The 20,189-nt window shown below is 37.9% G+C and overlaps 1 protein-coding gene across 1 annotated transcript in view; it reads right to left on the bottom strand.

Annotated features, from left to right (window-relative positions):
- The window catches only part of LOC121377434, a 36,103-nt gene extending 20,385 nt beyond the window's left edge, over positions 1 to 15,718 (bottom strand). The window contains exons 1-6 of the mRNA XM_041505417.1: positions 14,351 to 15,718; positions 9,207 to 9,350; positions 8,276 to 8,464; positions 5,257 to 5,358; positions 3,194 to 3,304; positions 1,365 to 1,546 (exon numbers count right to left, since the gene is read on the bottom strand). Of these exons, the coding sequence (XP_041361351.1) occupies positions 1,365 to 1,546; positions 3,194 to 3,304; positions 5,257 to 5,358; positions 8,276 to 8,464; positions 9,207 to 9,350; positions 14,351 to 15,287 (1,665 nt within the window). The 5' untranslated portion in view covers positions 15,288 to 15,718. The remainder of the gene's footprint in view (positions 1 to 1,364; positions 1,547 to 3,193; positions 3,305 to 5,256; positions 5,359 to 8,275; positions 8,465 to 9,206; positions 9,351 to 14,350) is intronic.
- Between the last annotated feature and the right edge of the window lie 4,471 nt (positions 15,719 to 20,189).

Raw genomic sequence — 20,189 nt, 5'->3', positions numbered from 1 at the left:
TATTAACAGAAGAATTAACTTTATTAAGGTGCATAATTTAAAGCAGGCAGTTCCGAAATTTTACAATTTAAATAAATGTTTACTTTTACTGTGATCGTGTATTTAAGCTTAAGATTGGAAGGACTGAATCAAAGCTCACAGGAAAGACTATGTGATTTAAGTCTGAAGGGAGCCAATCATATTTGGAACATCGGTGTGACCAACCAAAGGGAGGAGGGGGGGGGTGGGTGGGGGGGTTATGGAAGAGAGAGGTCAGACCCAACAAGCTAGCAATCCCTAAGACCAAATGTTATGTAGCATTACAGGGGGTGGGTGGGTGTAGGTCCTAATGTTATGTAGCATTACAGGGGGTGGGTGGGGGTGGGTCCTAATGTTATGTAGCATTACAGGGGGTGGGTGGGGGTGGGTCCAAATGTTATGTAGCATTACAGGGGGAGGGTGGGTGTGGGTCCAAATGTTATGTAGCATTACAGGGGGTGGGTGGGTGTGGGTCCAAATGTTATGTAGCGTTACAGGGGGTGGGTGGGGGTGGGTCCAAATGTTATGTAGCGTTACAGGGGGTGGGTGGGTGTGGGTCCAAATGTTATGTAGCATTACAGGGGGAGGGTGGGTGTGGGTCCAAATGTTATGTAGCATTACAGGGGGAGGATGGGGGTGGGTCCAAATGTTATGTAGCATTACAAGGGGAGGGTGGGTGTGGGACCAAATGTTATGTAGCATTACAAGGGGAGGATCCAAATGTTATGTAGCATTACAAGGGGAGGATCCAAATGTTATGTAGCATTACAAGGGGAGGATGGGGGTGGGTCCAAATGTTATGTAGCATTACAAGGGGAGGGTGGGTGTGGGTCCAAATGTTATGTAGCATTACAAGGGGAGGGTGGGTGTGGGTCCAAATGTTATGTAGCATTACAGGGGGTGGGTGGGTGTGGGTCCAAATGTTATGTAGCATTACAAGGGGAGGGTGGGTGTGGGCCCAAATGTTATGTAGCATTACAAGGGGAGGGTGGGTGTACAGAGCAGCATTACGTAAAACACCTTTTTTAATTACTAACATCTTTTTTTTCATAAATGTTCTGTCATAGCAACAATGTTTACATTGGTAGTTATAACTAGATGTACATGTATGCACACAATAACAATTATAAATCGAGCTGAAATGAGTATCAACGCTTTACAAAATTACAAAAAAATATACTAAAATTATATTACACCCATCACATGAATTGTTTGTAAATATGAGCGTGTGTGTGTGTCATCAAGCATTACGTAATATTTTGGTGGTGACAACAATAGAATTACATACATGTAATATTTGAATGGCCACATTTATAAGTGTATGTAAATCAAGTATATTTAGATACCTTGTGGGTTTTGTAGTAATAGAGACAGTTGTCTTGCCGGAGTATGAAGTATCTCTTGTTCCACTTCTTGACGAGCGTTGACGAGCCCAGCTTGTACATGTATCCCTCATACTCCGTCGACTGGATGTTACGCACTGGCTGGTAGTCGCTGAACGCAACCTCCAACGCCACAACAGAGGGCACTGTAATGGAAATAATAAAATATGTTTTACGAAGATGTTATACTGGCTGGTAGTCACTGAACGCCACAACAGAGGGCGCTGTAATGGAAATAATAAAATATGTTTTACGAAGATGATACACTGGTTGGTAGTCGCTGAACAACAGAGGACGTTGTAACAGAAATAACAAAATGTGTTTTATGAAGATGTTATGCACTGGCTAGTAGTCGCTAAATGCCACCTCGAAGGGCATTGTAACAGAAATAACAAAATGTGTTTTATGAAGATGTTATGCACTGGCTGGTAGTTGCTAAATGCCACCTCGAAGGGCATTGTAACAAAAATAACAAAATGTGTTTTATGAAGATGTTATGCACTGGCTGGTAGTCGCTAAATGCCACCTCGAAGGGCGTTGTAACAGAAATAATAAAATATGTTTTATAAAAGAAAGGAATGTTTGTTTAATGACACATAATCCGTCGAATGGATGTTACGCACCGGCTGGTAGTCACTGAATGCTGAAGGGCGCTGTAACAGAGATAATAAGATATGTTTTTTGAAGGAAAGGAATGCTTTTTTTAAACAACAAATAATCCATGTGTTATGTACTGGCTGATAATCACTGAATGCATTTCCAGTGTCACAACTGAGAATGTTTATGGGTGTGGGTAATTTTTGCATCAGAGAACTGTACACGCATGCCTGTCGTGGACACAACCTCTGAATTCAACAGAACATTCTGTCCCAGACAGGATTAGGGCATTTCTGTCATGTGACCAGAAAGGGAAACAGAGAACTCATTGGAAATTTTTTAATCCATCTCACTGGCTGTTGGGATGTCCGAACCAGTCTTCTAACACGGGAGGAGGTACATGTATATGTCATTTGTTACGGTCAGGCTAAGTTGAAAAGCAAAAAAACAAATTTGAAATTTTGAATTTTTGTGCCATGTATTTAACATTGATAAATCTCAGTAGGCCCTACTTACTTTGTTGAATTAACTGCAGTAATTCATCATGGGTGGACTCGAGAACATTGACAAACTTCAGTACTCACTTTGTTGAATTAACCGCAGTAATTCATCATGGGTGGACTCGAGAACACCGACAAACTTCAGTACTCACTTTGTTGAATTAACCGCAGTAATTCATCATGGGTGGACTCGAGAACACCGACAAACTTCAGTACTCACTTTGTTGAATTAACCGCAGTAATTCATCATGGGTGGACTCGAGAACACCGACAAACTTCAGTACTCACTTTGTTGAATTAACCGCAGTAATTCATCATGGGTGGACTCGAGAACACCGACAAACTTCAGTACTCACTTTGTTGAATTAACCGCAGTAATTCATCATGGGTGGACTCGAGAACACCGACAAACTTCAGTACTCACTTTGTTGAATTAACCGCAGTAATTCATCATGGGTGGACTCGAGAACACCGACAAACTTCAGTACTCACTTTGTTGAATTAACCGCAGTAATTCATCATGGGTGGACTCGAGAACACCGACAAACTTCAGTACTCACTTTGTTCAATTAACCGCAGTAATTCATCATGTGTGGACTCGAGAACACCGACAAACTTCAGTACTCACTTTGTTGAATTAACCGCAGTAATTCATCATGTGTGGACTCGAGAACACCGACAAACTTCAGTACTCACTTTGTTGAATTAACCGCAGTAATTCATCATGGGTGGACTCGAGAACATTGACCCCGTTGACGGAGATGACAATCTGTCCTTCCACGATCCCGGCTCGTTCGGCAGGGCTACCTGAAAACAAAGTAACACTTTGTTACGAGTTCCGTTTCAAGCTTCAAGATTGTCTCATCATCACGTAATATTTTATTATAATTGCAGGGTTCAAGCTTCAGAATTGTTTACTTACGGAGGGGGCGAGGCATAGCTCAGTGGTACAGCGCTCACTTGATGCGCGGTCGGTGTGGGATCGATCCCCATTGGTGGGCCCATTGGGCTATTTCTCGTTCCAGCCAGTGCACCACGACTGGTATATATCAAAGGCCGTGGTATGTACTACCCTGTCTGTGGGATGGTGCATATAAAAGATCCCTTGCCGCTAATCGAAAAGAGTAGCTCATGAAGTGGCGACAGCGGGTTTCCTCTCTCAATATCTGTGTGGTCCTTAACCATATTGTCTGATGCCATATAACCGTTAATACAATGTGTTGAGTGCGTCATTAAATAACACATTTCTTAAAATATTAAAAACAGTAAATTTGAGATTGTCTACAGCAATTTTAAAGCAGTATCTTGCAACAAATGAACAACCACAATATTTTTTATCCAGCAGCAAAAAATGTCTTATCAGTAAAGATTCTGACGAAAGGCAATTCATAATCTTCACAGCTATTGCAATTGCCATCCATGCGGTTGTTAAGTTCGAACCCTGTAACTGTAAAATTCAATATAGTAAATAGAGTTGTATCAAGCTCATACACACATATTTCTCTCTAACTTCATAAACATAGTCTTCCACCATCCATGTTTAACTTAGTGCCAACATCCTCATTTTCAAAAGCATGTCCATCATACTGAATACAATGCTATAATCAGGGCACAATATTTCACGAGAACCCTTGTTCTGTTCTCGTGTCGGTTAAGCAACTATAAAATCATGTGAACCGCCAATTTGTTATGTGGTGAACAATTAATTTCTACAATTAAAAATACCCTATCAGAAGTCAAATTGAAAATCAGTTTATTTTTTTTAATACATTTGAACCACCAATGTAGCATAGACCCATAGTTCAAGTGTTTTACAGTTAGGTAGGTCTAACTCATCGGTTACTAGAACTATATTCACGTAACTGAACAATCGGTTACCTAAGTAAAACTCACGTGAACAGACTTCCGGTTACTGAAGATTTTGAAATATTGTCCCCTGTATAATGCTCATAAAATCCTTGAAATGAAGATCTTATACAATGTCTAAAATGAAAAGGCAAAGTCCACACTACAGATTTTCGAATCTTTCTTAGTGCTATATAAAAACATAAGCATGTGTCATACTGATGTCATAACCTATGATGGTTTTACGACTTTGTAAAGCTAGCATAGCTTCAAAAAATCTGTAGCCTGGGCCGATATTTTCGAAAGCTATCTTAGCACTACTATTATATCATATCTATATCATAGGCTATGACATATGGTGTAGTGACATCATACTATGGTTTTACAATTTTGTAGCGTTAAGATCACTTCAAAAATCTGTACCCAGGTTTCTAGTCTAAGGTTTGTCTGAGACTTTGACGTCATAACAGTGCCATACACATTACAATGGTGTGACGTCATTTAAGATTGGGGGTGGGGCGTAGCCCAGTGGTAAAGCGCTCGCTCGATGCACGGTTGGTTTGGGATCGATTCCTGTCAGTTGGCCCATTGGGCTATTTCTCATTCCAGCCAGTGCACCACGACTGGTATATATCAAAGGCCGTGGTATGTACTACCCTGTCTGTGGGATAGTGCATATAAAAGATCCCTTGCTGCTAATTGAAAAGAGTAGCCTATGAAGTGGCGACAGTGGGTTTCCTCTCTCAATATCTGTGTGATCCTTAACCATATGTCTGACGCCATATAACCGTAAATAAAATGCGTTGAGTGTGTCGTTAAATAAAACATTTCTTTCTTTTCATTTGAGACTGAGTCTGAACTCTGAAGGCTTTATAAGCACAGGCCTTGTTTCTTCTCTAAAAGTGAACTCTGACCTGGATCCACTGAGGTGATGAAGGCCGGCTGACAGTCGAGAAGGTGAAGACCAAAGTCTGTGTCTATCTCCGACTTCTGAATTGTTATCACCTTCTCCTGGTCTGGAAAAAAAAATAAGACGAGTGAGACTTTATTACAGCACATTTTATTAAAAACACATCACTAAACACGACATATTGTTAACATAATAATAGGGTGAAACGAAAATACAGTAAAACTCATCTAAATCGGACACCTACAGAACCAAGTCAGGGTTCTATTTATAGACGTTATGTTCAGTACTGGGGCCAATTTCACTAAACATCGTAAGTTTATGTCTGCGAATAGCAGTTACAACCGGGCATATGTTTATACACATGTTTGGCATTTATTTCAAACTGAAAATTACATCATGACAAAAGAAAAATGAAATACATGTATGTGTACGTAAAACTATACTTGTTGTACTATGATAGTCATAAGAATTGTGTTTTAGTCATACATTTACGTGCAAAACTAGGCTTATGATGTTTTTATGAAATTGGGCCCAGATATTTAGGAGATAACCATATGGAGTTTTTAGATTTGTGGGTGTTATTGTCTATTTGATCCTGCAAATGTCATTTTGGACAGAAGGTTAAAAATGAAACATTTGCGGACATCCAATAGACAATCACACGTACAAATCTAAAAACTCCATATGGTTATGTCCACTGTAAACTGAATAATTTTTCTACGGAACTAACTGTGTATTTGGTTTTTTTTTTTTTTTAAATACCTGGCTACAATCTAACTGTAGACCCTTGACCCATCAACTTGGCCTGTTCCAATTACTAATGACGTCACTTTCTAATGACATCATTAGCTTTCCAGATGTTAGTTTTATTTGATTTTGGAAAACAAATATAATTAAACAATCACAATACAAAACACACTCGCCATCAGTTTACAATTAAAAAAGGATTGTGAAAAACGTCCAGATTTATCGCCATCTATAACAGGCCTCTGCAAATTGCAAGAACAATTGTTTTGTTTGTGCGTTGTTCGTGCAAATCTAATTTTGTGTAACCTATTTTTGTTTGTGCAAAATCTGGAGCCCCATTTACTTGAATATGATGGCCGGGTTATGCAAAATGGAAATGGGTTACCTGGATTTATTTCTGTGTCACCGATAAATGAGTCCTGCATAAAGTACATGTATGTATGCCAAGAGGATGAAGGGGGTTCAGGCATGACATACAACGAGTTTACAGGGGGCAGGGGAGTTCGCCGACAGACTGAGTAAATACACCAAAATTAATATTTTTTATTAGTGACAAATGTTTGCAATGCAAAATACTAATTGTATCCAATGTAGTTTTCAGCACAGAAATTCGATTTAAATCCATACACTGCGGAGGGTGATAGTGATCAAACATATCAGGTGTACATGTATATGGGGGGGAAGGGGGATGCAGGAAACAATTTGTTCAGTATTGTGTTACGATTCGCTAAGCAAGTTTCAAAGATTGCTACACAAATAGTTGTTAATCAATTTTCAATTGACTAGAAATACAGCTAATCAAGATTTGGAAAAAAAAAATTCCCTGGGGTGGGGTGGGGGGGGGGGGGGAAGAAGTAAACAAAATCCCCACATTTTGTGCCTATGTATTTAAAGGATGGCACCATTTGATGGTTTCAATGTGAAATGTTTCTAACAATCAAACATGCACACAATACAAAGACTACTAATTACAGATTTTTTTATATCTGACATACAGTGAAACCCCTCTAAACCGGGCACCCTCTGTACCATGTAAAATGTCCAGTTTTAAGAGGTATCCAGTTTAGAGAGGTTAATTTCTGTACTGATTTAAAAATAAGGACTGTGAAAAATGTCTGGTTTTGGGGAAATACGGTTTACAGAGGGTCCGGTTTTGAGAGCTTTTACTGTCTATAAAACCAATCACAAAGCAGTATAAAATACCCATCTAATTTGTTTTTCTAATAAATAAAAATGTATATTTAATAATATATGTATGTATGTATGTATGTATGTATTGAAACGAACCCATGTTGATAACAATTTAATTAGCTTATTTGTATTTTATGTTGGTGTGGGCGTAAAGTTTTATGGATATCAGGTGGAACTGTATTTCGAAAACAAGGCTATATTTCTATCAGAACTAATTGTGTTTACCGACATTCCTAAAATACATGTGGTTTTCAAGACGCAGTTTATTTCCAATGCGTAGTTAATTCTTATTGGTCAACAAGATTCCAATCCTGGTAGAGGTTATATAAAGACCAACAGTATTGTGATTCAGGGAGGAGAACTACGCTTCTTCTCTTCACGTCAAATTGAATATAAGTGTGCAAATAGTTTCTGTTTCGTTTTCCTAAATCGTTCGTTCCACGGAGTCGTTGGACGACGTCGTTTGATGAGAAATGTGTTTGATTCGTGATTCTACGAAGTTGTTCGTTTGATACGACCGTTTGTGTGACGAAGCCATTTCTTAATGGAGTGGTTCGTTTGACGAGACCGTTTGGTTTACGGAACCGTCAGCGATGAGTTCACTCAGTGATATCGTGAGGTGATTTCGCGAGTGTATTCGTTCAACGAAGCCGTTCAACAGAGTCGTCAAATATCATTCGGGTGAAGTCGTTCGTTTTCGTGAGTCGGAGATTCACTTAATATGACAATACACTGCATGAAGTAGGAATTAAATAATTAAATGGAATAAGAAAACAAACTAGTTGAGAATAGTTAATTTAATACATTCCATTTGCATTATTTCTGAAAGAGACAACATGTCAAATGTTGATTTGTAGTCAACTGTGAAGCACACATCCTTTGATTAGCAGTACAGACGGTAAAACAAGAAACAACAACAAATGTTTTAAAGACTATATATGTAGCAACCTGTATTCAGCAGCCACCTGTCTTAAGCGGCCACTTTTATCTACTCCCTTTTGTGACCGCTTAAGACAGTTTTGACTGTATATATATATATACACATGTATCTATATCTATATCTATATAAATAAATATATATTTACCATAAACTTTGCACGAGTATCGATGGTATTCTTGCTGACTGTTGTTGCGCTGTATCAAGCATTTCTTGGTGGACGAAAACTCCCGCTTGAACTCCCGCTCTGACACAGTTGTGCTGCACGAGTCGGATCGCTTGTGAGCCTTTATCGTTCGTGGAGACAGGCTGCCATTCCGCACAAAGACATCTTCAGCTAAAAATATGTAACACAGACATTAATAAATGGATGAATGGATGGATGGATGGAGAATGGATGACTGGATGACTTGATAAATGGGATGGGATGGGATGGGATGGGATGGATGGATGGATAGAATGTATGGATGGATGGATGGATGGATGGATGGATGGATGGATGGATGGGTGGATAGTTGGCTGAGTGGATGGAAGGATGGTTATAATTGGATGGATGGATGGATGGGTAATGGATGGGTTTTTTTTTATTTTATTGATGGATTGATGAATGGACGATGGAAAAATGAATGAATGAATGGATGAATGGATGGGTACATGGGATGGATGGATGGATGGATGGATGATCGGATGGATGGATGGTACAGATGGTTGTATGGATGGACAGGTTTATTGGGTGTTTATATAGATAGATAATGGATGGTTGGTTGAGTGGATGATTGGAGTATTGAATCAAACCCCATACTAGTGAAAACACATACACATAGAGCCTAAGCTATTGTAACAAGGCTAGCTCTAACCCTTGCCAATTGTGCATTTTAAAAACAATTGGCGAAGCTTATTTTAATTTCAATTGGTGAAATAATGTTCTGAAATTTTTACAATTAATAAATAACTTGGTGAAATTTTCTACTCATAAAAAGCTATACATGTATGATACAATGTATTGTATGTATAGCCCTATATTGAGCATTAAATTTGTTTTAATTTTTATTATTATTTAATACAAGATTTCTACGTACGTGTGCTCTCGCGTAAAGCTAGCCCGTTGCTGTCACATGTCTTTCTGTCGAGACTGTCGGAGTCGCTCAATCCCACGACACTGAGCTGGCCATCCTCCTCCACACGGATCCACCTTGACCTTCGTACAGTCTCGTCATAGATACCTGCAAATACACACAATATAATAATACATGTTTAACAGCCGGCAGACTGGCATTTATGTTATTTTATTATATACTCAGCGTCACTACTGAAGGGTCACTCATATTGTTACAGGCCTGCATACATTGTATGAATGACCGTTTCGTTTGTGCATCGGTTATTCCATTTTATTTGGCATAACCGATTTACCGTTTGTAAATTTACTGAATGATTAGTGCCGGCAACGTACCAACATATTTTTATCGCGTGTACAAACATTAGACTTGTTCCTGACGCAGTACTTTTTTGTAGCACGTAACGTAACCAGTCAAGTTTGTATAAATATCTTGTGAAATAGGTGCATTCTCATTGGTTGTTAGAAGGCGTTATAGCCGAATTTAACCAATCATAAAATGGCGATATTGTGATGGTCATTACAATCTCGAACTGGATCAGCAACCAGTGTAAACCAGAGTCACAGTGACCCGATTGTTAACTGTAACTCCGAATCGGATAGTGACAGTGATGACGACGACAGTGTCAGTGATAATGACAGTAACAGTATCAGTATCCATTGTTCCTCAGATGAGGAAGAAGGCACCGAGTTTCCCACTCAGGACTAAATGTCATGACATATACACATAAAAGACTAGTATTATAAAATTAATTATTTGCAGTGAATTCTTATTCATTCACACTTAGTTATGCACACATGATGATGTGTTTTATATAATACATGTAGGTCAAGCCTGACATTCACTATATTTTTTTAATTTATTACAATAATCCTAATCATTATTATTATTTTAAAATCTCTTAAACATTTGTATATATATACTTTTTACTTACCATTGCCTCTCTTGTCTCTCAAAATTAAGTTATTTAAAAAAATAAAAAAATAAAAATTATAAAGAAAAAAAATCAGGTTATGCTAAATCTTTTGGCATATAACCCCATTTCAGGTTATTCAAATTTTTTATTTGTGCAGGCCTGTGTTAGTTAACAATTCATGTTAACAATGCCCGTCCAACACACTAATTATGAAAGAAGGAATGTATGGCCTTCGTGGATTAGGCCCAGAGTGAGGTTTCCTAAGTAGCATTTGGATTTCATATTCATGAGTAATGGTTAAAGGCCACAACAAAGTGGTAAAAGTTATGCAAACACATGTGCCTACTATCACCCCAACAAATGATTGTCTCAACGCACCCATGTCTGAAATTCTGTATGTTATACTCATGCAATGCGTTCTCACCATGGGTATAAAAGTGTGCATGATTGCCATCCACATATTCATTCACACTTGACAATAAATAATTATTATTTTTTATTTTTATTATTATTTCTATTTTTTTATTGTCCCAGATCACAAACATAGCAGTGTCAGAGGTGGGAGCCCCAAATCACTGTTGTACATATAATATATATACAACACATATATCCATACACAAACAAATACGTACACACGTACCCGGATGTCCTCCGATACATACACACGTACCCGGATGTCCTCTGATACATACACATATGTACATACATAGATTCACACATACATATATGCAAAAAGGCATCAATGTAAGTGGATAATTATTTATTTTCACAATTGAAAACATATTTTATTGCATAGATACATGTGCAATGTCCACACAAAAATCAACTACATATAACTACACAAAGGAACAATAAAGTCATCTACATGTTGCCATGTGTTCAGATGATTACATTTGTACATGCAGTCAATAGATAAAAGGCTTCCAATCTGTTTTGAACACTAATAGTTGCTTGAAAGAAAGAAAGAAGTGTTTTATTTAATGACGCACTCAACACATTTTATTTATGGTTATATGGCGTCAGACATATGGTTAAGGACCACACAGATTTTGAGAGGAAACCCGCTGTCGCCACTACATGGGCTACTCTTCCGATTAGCAGCAAGGGATCTTTTATTTGCGCTTCCCACAGGCAGGATAGCACAAACCATGGCCTTTGTTGAACCAGTTATGGATCACTGGTCGGTGCAACTGGTTTACACCTACCCATTGAGCCTTGCGGAGCACTCACTCAGGGTTTGGAGTCGGTATCTGGATTAAAAATCCCATGCCTCGACTGGGATCCGAACCCAGTACCTACCAGCCTGTAGACCGATGGCCTAACCACGACGCCACCGAGGTCAGTATATTTCTTTTAGATACACAATGTAGCAGCCCTAAGCAGGGCAAAAGAAGTACATACACATACATGTGTACAAATGAATGGTCTAGTGTTATTTTGTTTAGATAGCAGGGAAAAAGAAGTGTATACATGTGTATGTGTCTCGCTAAGAAACAATATGGCATGCTGTAAATAATTAAGACAGCAGTAATACACATTTGCCATATTTCTTCTGTAATTATAATAATAAAGGTTTTTTTTTAATGACACCACTAGAGCACATTGATTTATTAATCATCGGCTATTGGATGTCAAACATATGGTAATTTTGATAGTCATAGAGCAAAAACCCACTACATTTTTTTAATTCATTAGCAGCAAGGGATCTTTTATAATATATACACCATCCCACAGCCTTTGATATACTAGTCGTGGTGCACTGGCTGGAACAAGAAATAGCCCAATGGGCCAACAAGGATTGATCCTAGACCGACCGCGCATCAAGTGAGCGCTTTACCACTGGGCTACATCCTGCCTCCTGTAATTATGAATTTGACCGTGAATTGAACCCAGTACCTATCAGTATTAAAACAATGAGTTGTGTTATTTCTTTTAGATAGCAAAGAAAAAATAAGGCCCGCTGGAAATAAAAATAAGACAGCATTCGTACATATTTGCCATATTTCTTCTGTAATTATGAATTTGACTGTGAATTGAACCCAGTAAATATCAGCATTAAAACGGTGGGTTGTGTTATTTCTTTTAAATAGTAGCTAGGGCAAAAGAAGTATACGTTTTGTTAAGAAAAAAATAAGGCCTGCTGGAAATAACGGTGGGTTTAAAGGGACCTTCCTGAGTTTGCTGCAATTTTTAAGATGTTATCAACTAACGAAGATTTTTTAACGAATGTAATTACATATCAAATATATTTTTCTGCATAAAATATTAATGGCTGTATATTAAACATGTTTCTGATCGTTCTAATATTTGTACTAGGTTAAATTTCATTTTATTTCCTAAAATATCTTTTTTACGTACGTATGAAATTATTTGAAGACAAAATCTAGTTGGGCTTCTTACAAATATTAAGATAACCAGAAACACATCGAATATACAGACACTGATATTCTAAATAAGAAAATATATTTAATATATGTAAGTTTAATCGTAGAAATATTTTATTAGTCGGAAACATCTTACAATGTAGCAAACTCAGGCATGTCCCTTTAACTAACTACTTGTACCAGATGGTGACAGACACCCTGATTGGGTTTAGAGTCTGTCTCCATCTACAAATACAAAGGTAAGCAATGTAAATGTACAAATATTTGTTTTAAACTCTTCTGTGTAAACAACCTTGGTTACTGGCAATATAGGGAAGGAATGTAACCGACTGCAAATTGTTTACCAACTTCTGTGTAAACTTCCTTAATTTTTCAAACAATGTACACAATGTTTGAGAAATTCCGACATTGTTAGAAAAAAACATTCAGGAACATATTGAAGATCTTTAGAAATGGTTTCATTAGTTCAAGTAGCAAACTACAGTCACACACACTCACATGTGTATGGGTACATGCACATCTAGGTATGCACATAAAGAGTTAGAAAAGATATATATGCCAATTTACGTTTTTTACAGTTTTAGATGGAAATGTATACCACTGGTACGTTTGTGTATACTTCTTAAATACCAATATCTCCATTGGTCCTTGCAGTTAAATACATTAATTCATGTTCACACACACACACATACAAATACATACATACATACATCAATACATACATACATACATATATACATACATACATACATACATGGATGCTATGGATACCTCGATAGCTCAGAGCGCATCGTGGTTAGTCTCGCAATTTGCGGGCGATTCGGTGCCATAGGTTCGAGTCCCAACAACGGCATGGGACAATTTGTGAGGCCAGAAAGGATTTAATTATCCCTTGTGCCAGTGCATTAATATCTATGTATGTAACAGTCAACCTCGACATACATACAATATATAGATATTCATACATCAATACATATATACATACATACATACATACATAACATAACATACATACATATATATAAACTTGTTCACTAACGTTTACCACAGTTTTTACAACCTCTCCTCTTTAAATATACGTACCTGTATTTTCACATATTCATGTCCCACACGAAAAACCAATAAATTAATTGCACATTAATCTGCTAAACATTGGGTACAGGTACAGGTATCAATCTCTGCTACATGCACACACATACATCTACGTATAATGTATGTAAAACCTGTTCACATGGTGCATGTGCAAAAAAGTGTAGGGGGAGGGTCTAAACTAGCAAATAAAGTTCTTAAAGGTGTCAGATCATTGTCCCCTAGAAACTACATTATAAAAATAAAAATTTGCTCGGAGCAGGGGAGGGGATCAACCCCTATCCCACCCCCTACCCACAATGCACATGCATGATCAATGAATTTTATTTTCTATATTTAAAACCCACAACAAAACCCTTAAGTACCTGCATCTTCATCAGGGCTTCAACCCCCAACCACCATACCCCACCCGACATGCACCTGATCACTGAATTTTACTGCAATTCTATATTTAAAAAGCCCAACAACAAAAACCTTAAATACCTGCATCTTCATCAAGGGTTTAACCCCCAACCACCACACCCCACCCAACATGCACCTGATCACTGAATTTTACTGCAATTCTATATTTAAAAAGCCCAACAACAAAACCCTCAAATACCTGCATCTTCATCAAGGGTTTAACCCCCAACCACCACACCCCACCCAACATGCACCTGATCACTGAATTTTACTGCAATTCTATATTTAAAAAGCCCAACAACAAAACCCTCAAATACCTGCATCTTCATCAGAGGAATCATTGGGGTCATCACCAACAGCCAGTTGTCTGCTCACTGCCCGATGTGACTTCCTCATAACCACCCGAGTACCGTCTGTCCCTCCCCTGTCCGTCTGCCGCGATTCCACCACACCCGTTCCGTTCTCAACAGGGATCTCCACATGCTGTTCCCCGACATCGGACATCACTGAAGCCTTGCACTGGCCACTTGTCTTGTTTCCCAATTCTTCATTACCTTCCATAATTTCACTCAATTTGTCTTTCTCAATTTTCAAGAAGTTAAACACCTCGCTGATAACGGCTGTGTTAATTCTCGATTGATTTGTGGTTTGGGGTTTTTTCCGCAATTCAATAGCCCTGTCGTCATCATTAGTTTGTACTTTTGCTGATTCTGATGGAGCATTTTCATCTGAATTGATATTTTCATCTGAAAGTTTAAGTTCTATATCACTGTGACCATTTGTTTTTAAAGCAGTTTCACTATAATTCACAGGCCCATCACTTTGACAAATATTTCCATTTGGCTTAAACTGATTTAGTGTAACACCATCTTTACTACTCTGTTGTAATTCTCCATCCATATGTTGTTTTACATCTGAATTGGATTCACTGCACCGTGCACTGTTTTTCATGCCACTATCTTCTACAGTTGTCTTCCCACTGTGTTCTAGAGTTGTCTCCTCGTTTCCACCACTTTCCATTTTGACACATTCTTCTATCAACTGACATGAGCACTTGTTAGTTGATACGAGGTTTTTGTGTGATTCAGTGAGCACTGAGTCACTGACGGATTTCTTTATCAAGGATGTCATCTTCACTTCCCCATTACTACATCTACCTTCAACAGTCACCTTTGACTGTTTACAATTCTGGCATTCATATTCCTTCAAAAATCCAAACACTTCGCTAACACATCGAGTGTATCTTATATCCATTGATGACGAATTCCTTTTTGAATTATGAATCTGAACAGTTATCAATTATTTCTTGTCGATCATCCACTGATTCACTGATTAGAAATAAACTTTTGAATGTTTAATCAGAATGGTGTGGAACTGTTACTGTCCAGCAGACTTTGCTGTCGATGTCATATTAATTTAACACCAACACATTTCTGAATATCCAATTGTAATTTTGGTTGTTGATTTTACATCCATCAAATTTGAATCAAACTTGTGAAAGTCAATTCTGAAATGTTGGTAGTTACACATATATGTGTTGGATTCAATTGATTATTTCATGTGGAAAAGTGTGGAAATTCTTTAACATCTTGAGCATTGTGTTGGATTTTGAAAATATGGAAAGCAGAGAACAACCAGATTCCCATCTTTTGTTCACACTGGAAAGACGATGATGTTCAAGCTCACAAAAGCTGCAAAATAATTGTTTAGTTTTAATTTTCCTTTTACATGTACATACACATTGCAATCTCCATCCCATAACTTTGTTTCTAAAGCAAAACAGAAAAATAGTCGTCAAGCCCGTCTCTGCGCTTTTCTTGTCATTATGATGTAATTTCACCCATAATATTCTTGTATTTTTGGTGTATTTACATGGGGTTGAACAGGGCTCACCCTGTCCATTGCCAAATAAGCCAACTGCTAAATTTTATACAAAATGGTTACAAAACTTAGTCTTTGTCTAATAAAATATTCCCCAAATTAACCACATTTTAATAAATTTTAAGGAAATGATTCAAATACTCTACATTTCAGAAAATTGGCAGTGATAGAAATAATCAGACATTTTCACTAGTCCATCGGACAAATATATATGTACATGTATCTAGAAATCTACTTGTCAGCCAATACTTTCAGTTGTCCAAATATTAGTTTTATTTAAGTGCAAGGACATTAGTTTTGATTGCTCAAAATGAAACTGCACTGAACAGTTTCACTTGTCCACTGTACAACCATTGAGATACATTTTGCTTGTCCGAGCAGATTTTCAATTGTTAGGACAAACAGACAAGTGCTTATTTCGAACACCGATTGGCTAAACCAAAATTTGTTCAGTGTGAGTCCTGGTTGAATTTTAATTGGGGGGGGGGGGGGGGGGGGGGGGGTATGGCAAGTGTTCCCTGTCAGCTTTGATATATTGGTCGTGGTCCTTCAACACTGGTTGACTGGCCTCGGTGGCATCGTGGTAGGCCATTGGTCTACAGGCGGGTAGGTACTGGGTTTGGATCCCAGTCGCAGCATGGGATTTTTAATCCAGATACAGACTCCAAACCCTGAGTGAGTGCTCCACAAGGCTCAATGGGTAGGTGTAAACCACTTGCACGGACCAGTGATCCATAACTGGTTCAACAAAGGCCATGGTTTGTGCTATCCTGCCTGTGGGAAGCGCAAATAAAAGATCCCTTGCTGCTAATCGGAACAGTAGCCCATGTAGTGGCGACAGCGGGTTTCCTCTCAAACTCTGTGTGGTCTGTAACCATATGTCTGACGCCATATAACCGTAAATAAAATGTGTTGAGTGCGTCGTTAAATAAAAAATACAAAAAAATAAAAAAAGATTTCAACACTGGTTGGGATGGGAAAAACAATTGATGGATCCACCACGGGTTTTCGATCCTACAACCTAATCATGTCAGGTGGGTTCGTTAATGGCCGAGTTAAATCATGCTGCCTGTCTCTAGTAAAACAAAAACAGTAAAGTTTGTTTTGTTTAACAACACCACTAGAGCACATTGATTTGTTAATCATCGGCTATTGGATGTCAAATATTTGGTTAAATTCTGACATATATCTTAAACCTAACCCACAACATTTTTCTATTAGTATCAAGGGAATCTTTTATATGTGCCATCCCACAGACAGGATAGTACATACCAGGGCTTCTAGATTATGATAGCCCCACTCCCATGGCTAGTGATATTCAATGTTGAGGTAGTAAATAACTATTATTGTCATGCCCAACGGCTAATGAATTTTTTGGGTAAAATATGGCAGTTAAGTCTATTTTGTAAATATGAATATCCTGCCCCCATCCCAACCCCCCAGTGTTAGTGTTTTTAACCTCTATCTCCCTCTTTATATGACATATCTGATTATTACTATTATTTAGTAAAATTGTATTAAAGTAAAGTAGGGCTAGTGAATTTTTAATTGTGGCTAGCAAAAACATTTAATCACTGATCCCATGGCTAGTGGATTTATAAAAAATTCTTGAAGCCCTGACATATCATGGCATTTAATATTCCAGTCCACTAACACATGGCCATAGCTAGGGGGGGGGGGGGGGGGGGGGGGGGGTGTGTGTGTGCAAGGGTAGTTGCCCAGAAAAAAATCCGGAAAGCATTATAGAAAATTCTCTTCTTAACTGTTTAAGGAGTTTTAGACTATTAACTACTCAGTTGCTCCCCCAAACAAAAAATCCTAGCTACGGCCCTGCTGACAGGGATTGATCCTAGACTGACCACACATCAGGTGGGTGCTTTACCACTGGGTTACGATTTGCCTGTCTAGTAAAACAAAGTTTAAATGAAACAAACTGAATAATATGCAAAGTAATATTTGAAACTAAACAAAAAAATGTATACCTTTCAGGGCTCGAATTTAATGGACGGAAGGAAATGTTTTATTTAACAAAGCACTCAACACATTTAATTTACAGTTATATGGTGTCGGGGATATAATTTAGGACCACACAGATATTGAGAGAGGAAGCCTGCTGTCGCAACTTCTATGGCTACTCTTTTCGATTAGCAGCAAGGGATCTTTTATATGCACCATCCCATAGACAGGATAGCACATACCACAGCCTTTGATGTACCAGTCATGGTGCACTGGCTGGAGCAAGAAATAGCACAATGGACCCACTGATGGGGATCGATCCCAAACCGACCGCACATCAACAAGTGCTTTACCACGGGGCTACGCCTCGCCCCTGAATTTAATGGTGGCCATGGCCATGCAGCAATTTGCTACAATGCCCTAGCCATATGCTCCAATGTCTTATCAATTAAATAGTCTCATGGTCAAACTGGCCGTGCCTTATCTTGCATCTTAGTAATTGGTCATCATGCATACTCAAATTATGACTTTTGAAAGTTGTTTTATTACAAAAACATGAACTATTCACACTTATTTATCTTGAATGGGTGCTGTTGTGCTATTAATAGGGCCTACTCTTGTTGAAGTCTGCCTTGTTGCCCTGCCTTCTGGTTACAATGCTCCCCCCCCCCCCCCCCCCCCGCACAACAACAACAAAACAAAAAAAACAAAACAAAAAACAACCCAAATAAAACAAAACCCCAAACAAAAAAACACAAAAAAACCCACAACATAATAAATAAAAAATAAAAACATTAATTTGTCTAGTAGTCTAGGGCAAATGGCCTTGTCCTCTTAGCTTATTTGCCAAATTCGAGGCCTGAAATTATATGCATGTAGCTTTACTTTAAGTTGCAAAAATATATTACAATGCTAAGAAAATCAGGAGAGAAAAATATTCTGTACGGTTATAACATGTTAGCGGGACGACTTTCGATACACGAGAATATTGCATTCCATCACATCGCATAAAAATTATATAATTAATATGTCAAAAATAAAATGTATATTTTAACTACACTACACGTATTCACCCGCAGCCATAGATAAATTACCTTTAGTAACCTTAGCCATAGGCTTTCTTTCCCTGCCTTATTTTAAAACCAGAAACACGTTTCTGTTAAAACTTGCCTCACACTTACCCTCTACTTCCTCCTTAGGGGGAGCTGTCATTACTCAAACATTCTATTTATTGTTGTAAATATTAGTTTATTAAAATTGCCGATAAGTCCGGCTCATCAATCCATGGACTGACCCAAATCCGGTGATGCGATTATCATGTTCTGTTAGGAGTTCGCTCCCTTGGAGGTATCTTTGTTTCTTCATGTCTGATTACTATTATTACAATTGCTCTCTTGTCTGCGTTTACTTGGACATAAAATAAGTAACATTAGACAAAGTATTTTTTTCTTTAAGTTATTTATGCCAAACTGTGTGTACAATGTTTTACTATATTGTATGACTAACTATAGTTATCATAGGGAACGCTTTTAAATTTTTTGTCAAACTATAACATTTACTACCGGTACTGCTAGTTACTTATTTCTTAGGCGATAGTTTTCTAAATTGCACACAAAAGTAGTATATTTTTTGTTATTTCCAAAACAGTTCTACTTTTCTTCTTGCGTCAAACCAAACTAATCATTTAAAAAAAAATAAAAAATATAAAAATTGTAGGACTATAAGGTGTAAAATACAAATACTGAAATTGGTCATTTATTGGTGACTTTATATAATTAACATTAATGTAAATCTATTGACGGAAGGTGCCAAACAAACAGATTTCCCATAATGTATATGGTTTTAATGTCTGAGAAATTCCCGAATGTAATTTCTAAAAAATATGTACATGAATATGTAATGTTACCCCCCCCCCCCCCCACACACACACACCTTAAATGTTTTTAAAGATACTGTCCTAAGTTTACTGCTATTGTTAAGATGTTTTCGTCTAACATATAGATCTTTTCACCACTACAATTACACATTAAATAAATTTTCTTATTTAAAATACTAGTATAAGTATCTGTATACCCAATTGGGGGGGGGGGGGGGGGGGGACATAGCTTGATGCGTGATCGGTCTAGGGTCGATCCCCATCGTTGGACCCATTAGGCTATTTCTCGTTCCAGACTGGTATATCAAAGGCCGTGGTATGTGGTATCATGTCTGTGGGATGGTGCATATAAAAGATCCCTTGCTACTAAAAGACAAAAATTAATGTTTGACATCCGGTAGCCGCTGATTAATCAGTCAATGTGGTCTTGTGGTGCCATTAAA

The sequence above is a fragment of the Gigantopelta aegis genome, chromosome 7 (assembly GCF_016097555.1).
Source record: "Gigantopelta aegis isolate Gae_Host chromosome 7, Gae_host_genome, whole genome shotgun sequence".
NCBI classification, from domain to species: Eukaryota; Metazoa; Mollusca; class Gastropoda; order Neomphalida; family Peltospiridae; genus Gigantopelta; species Gigantopelta aegis.
Note: the sequence above shows the minus strand (reverse complement) of the source record. Positions and strands in the feature narration are given on the sequence as shown.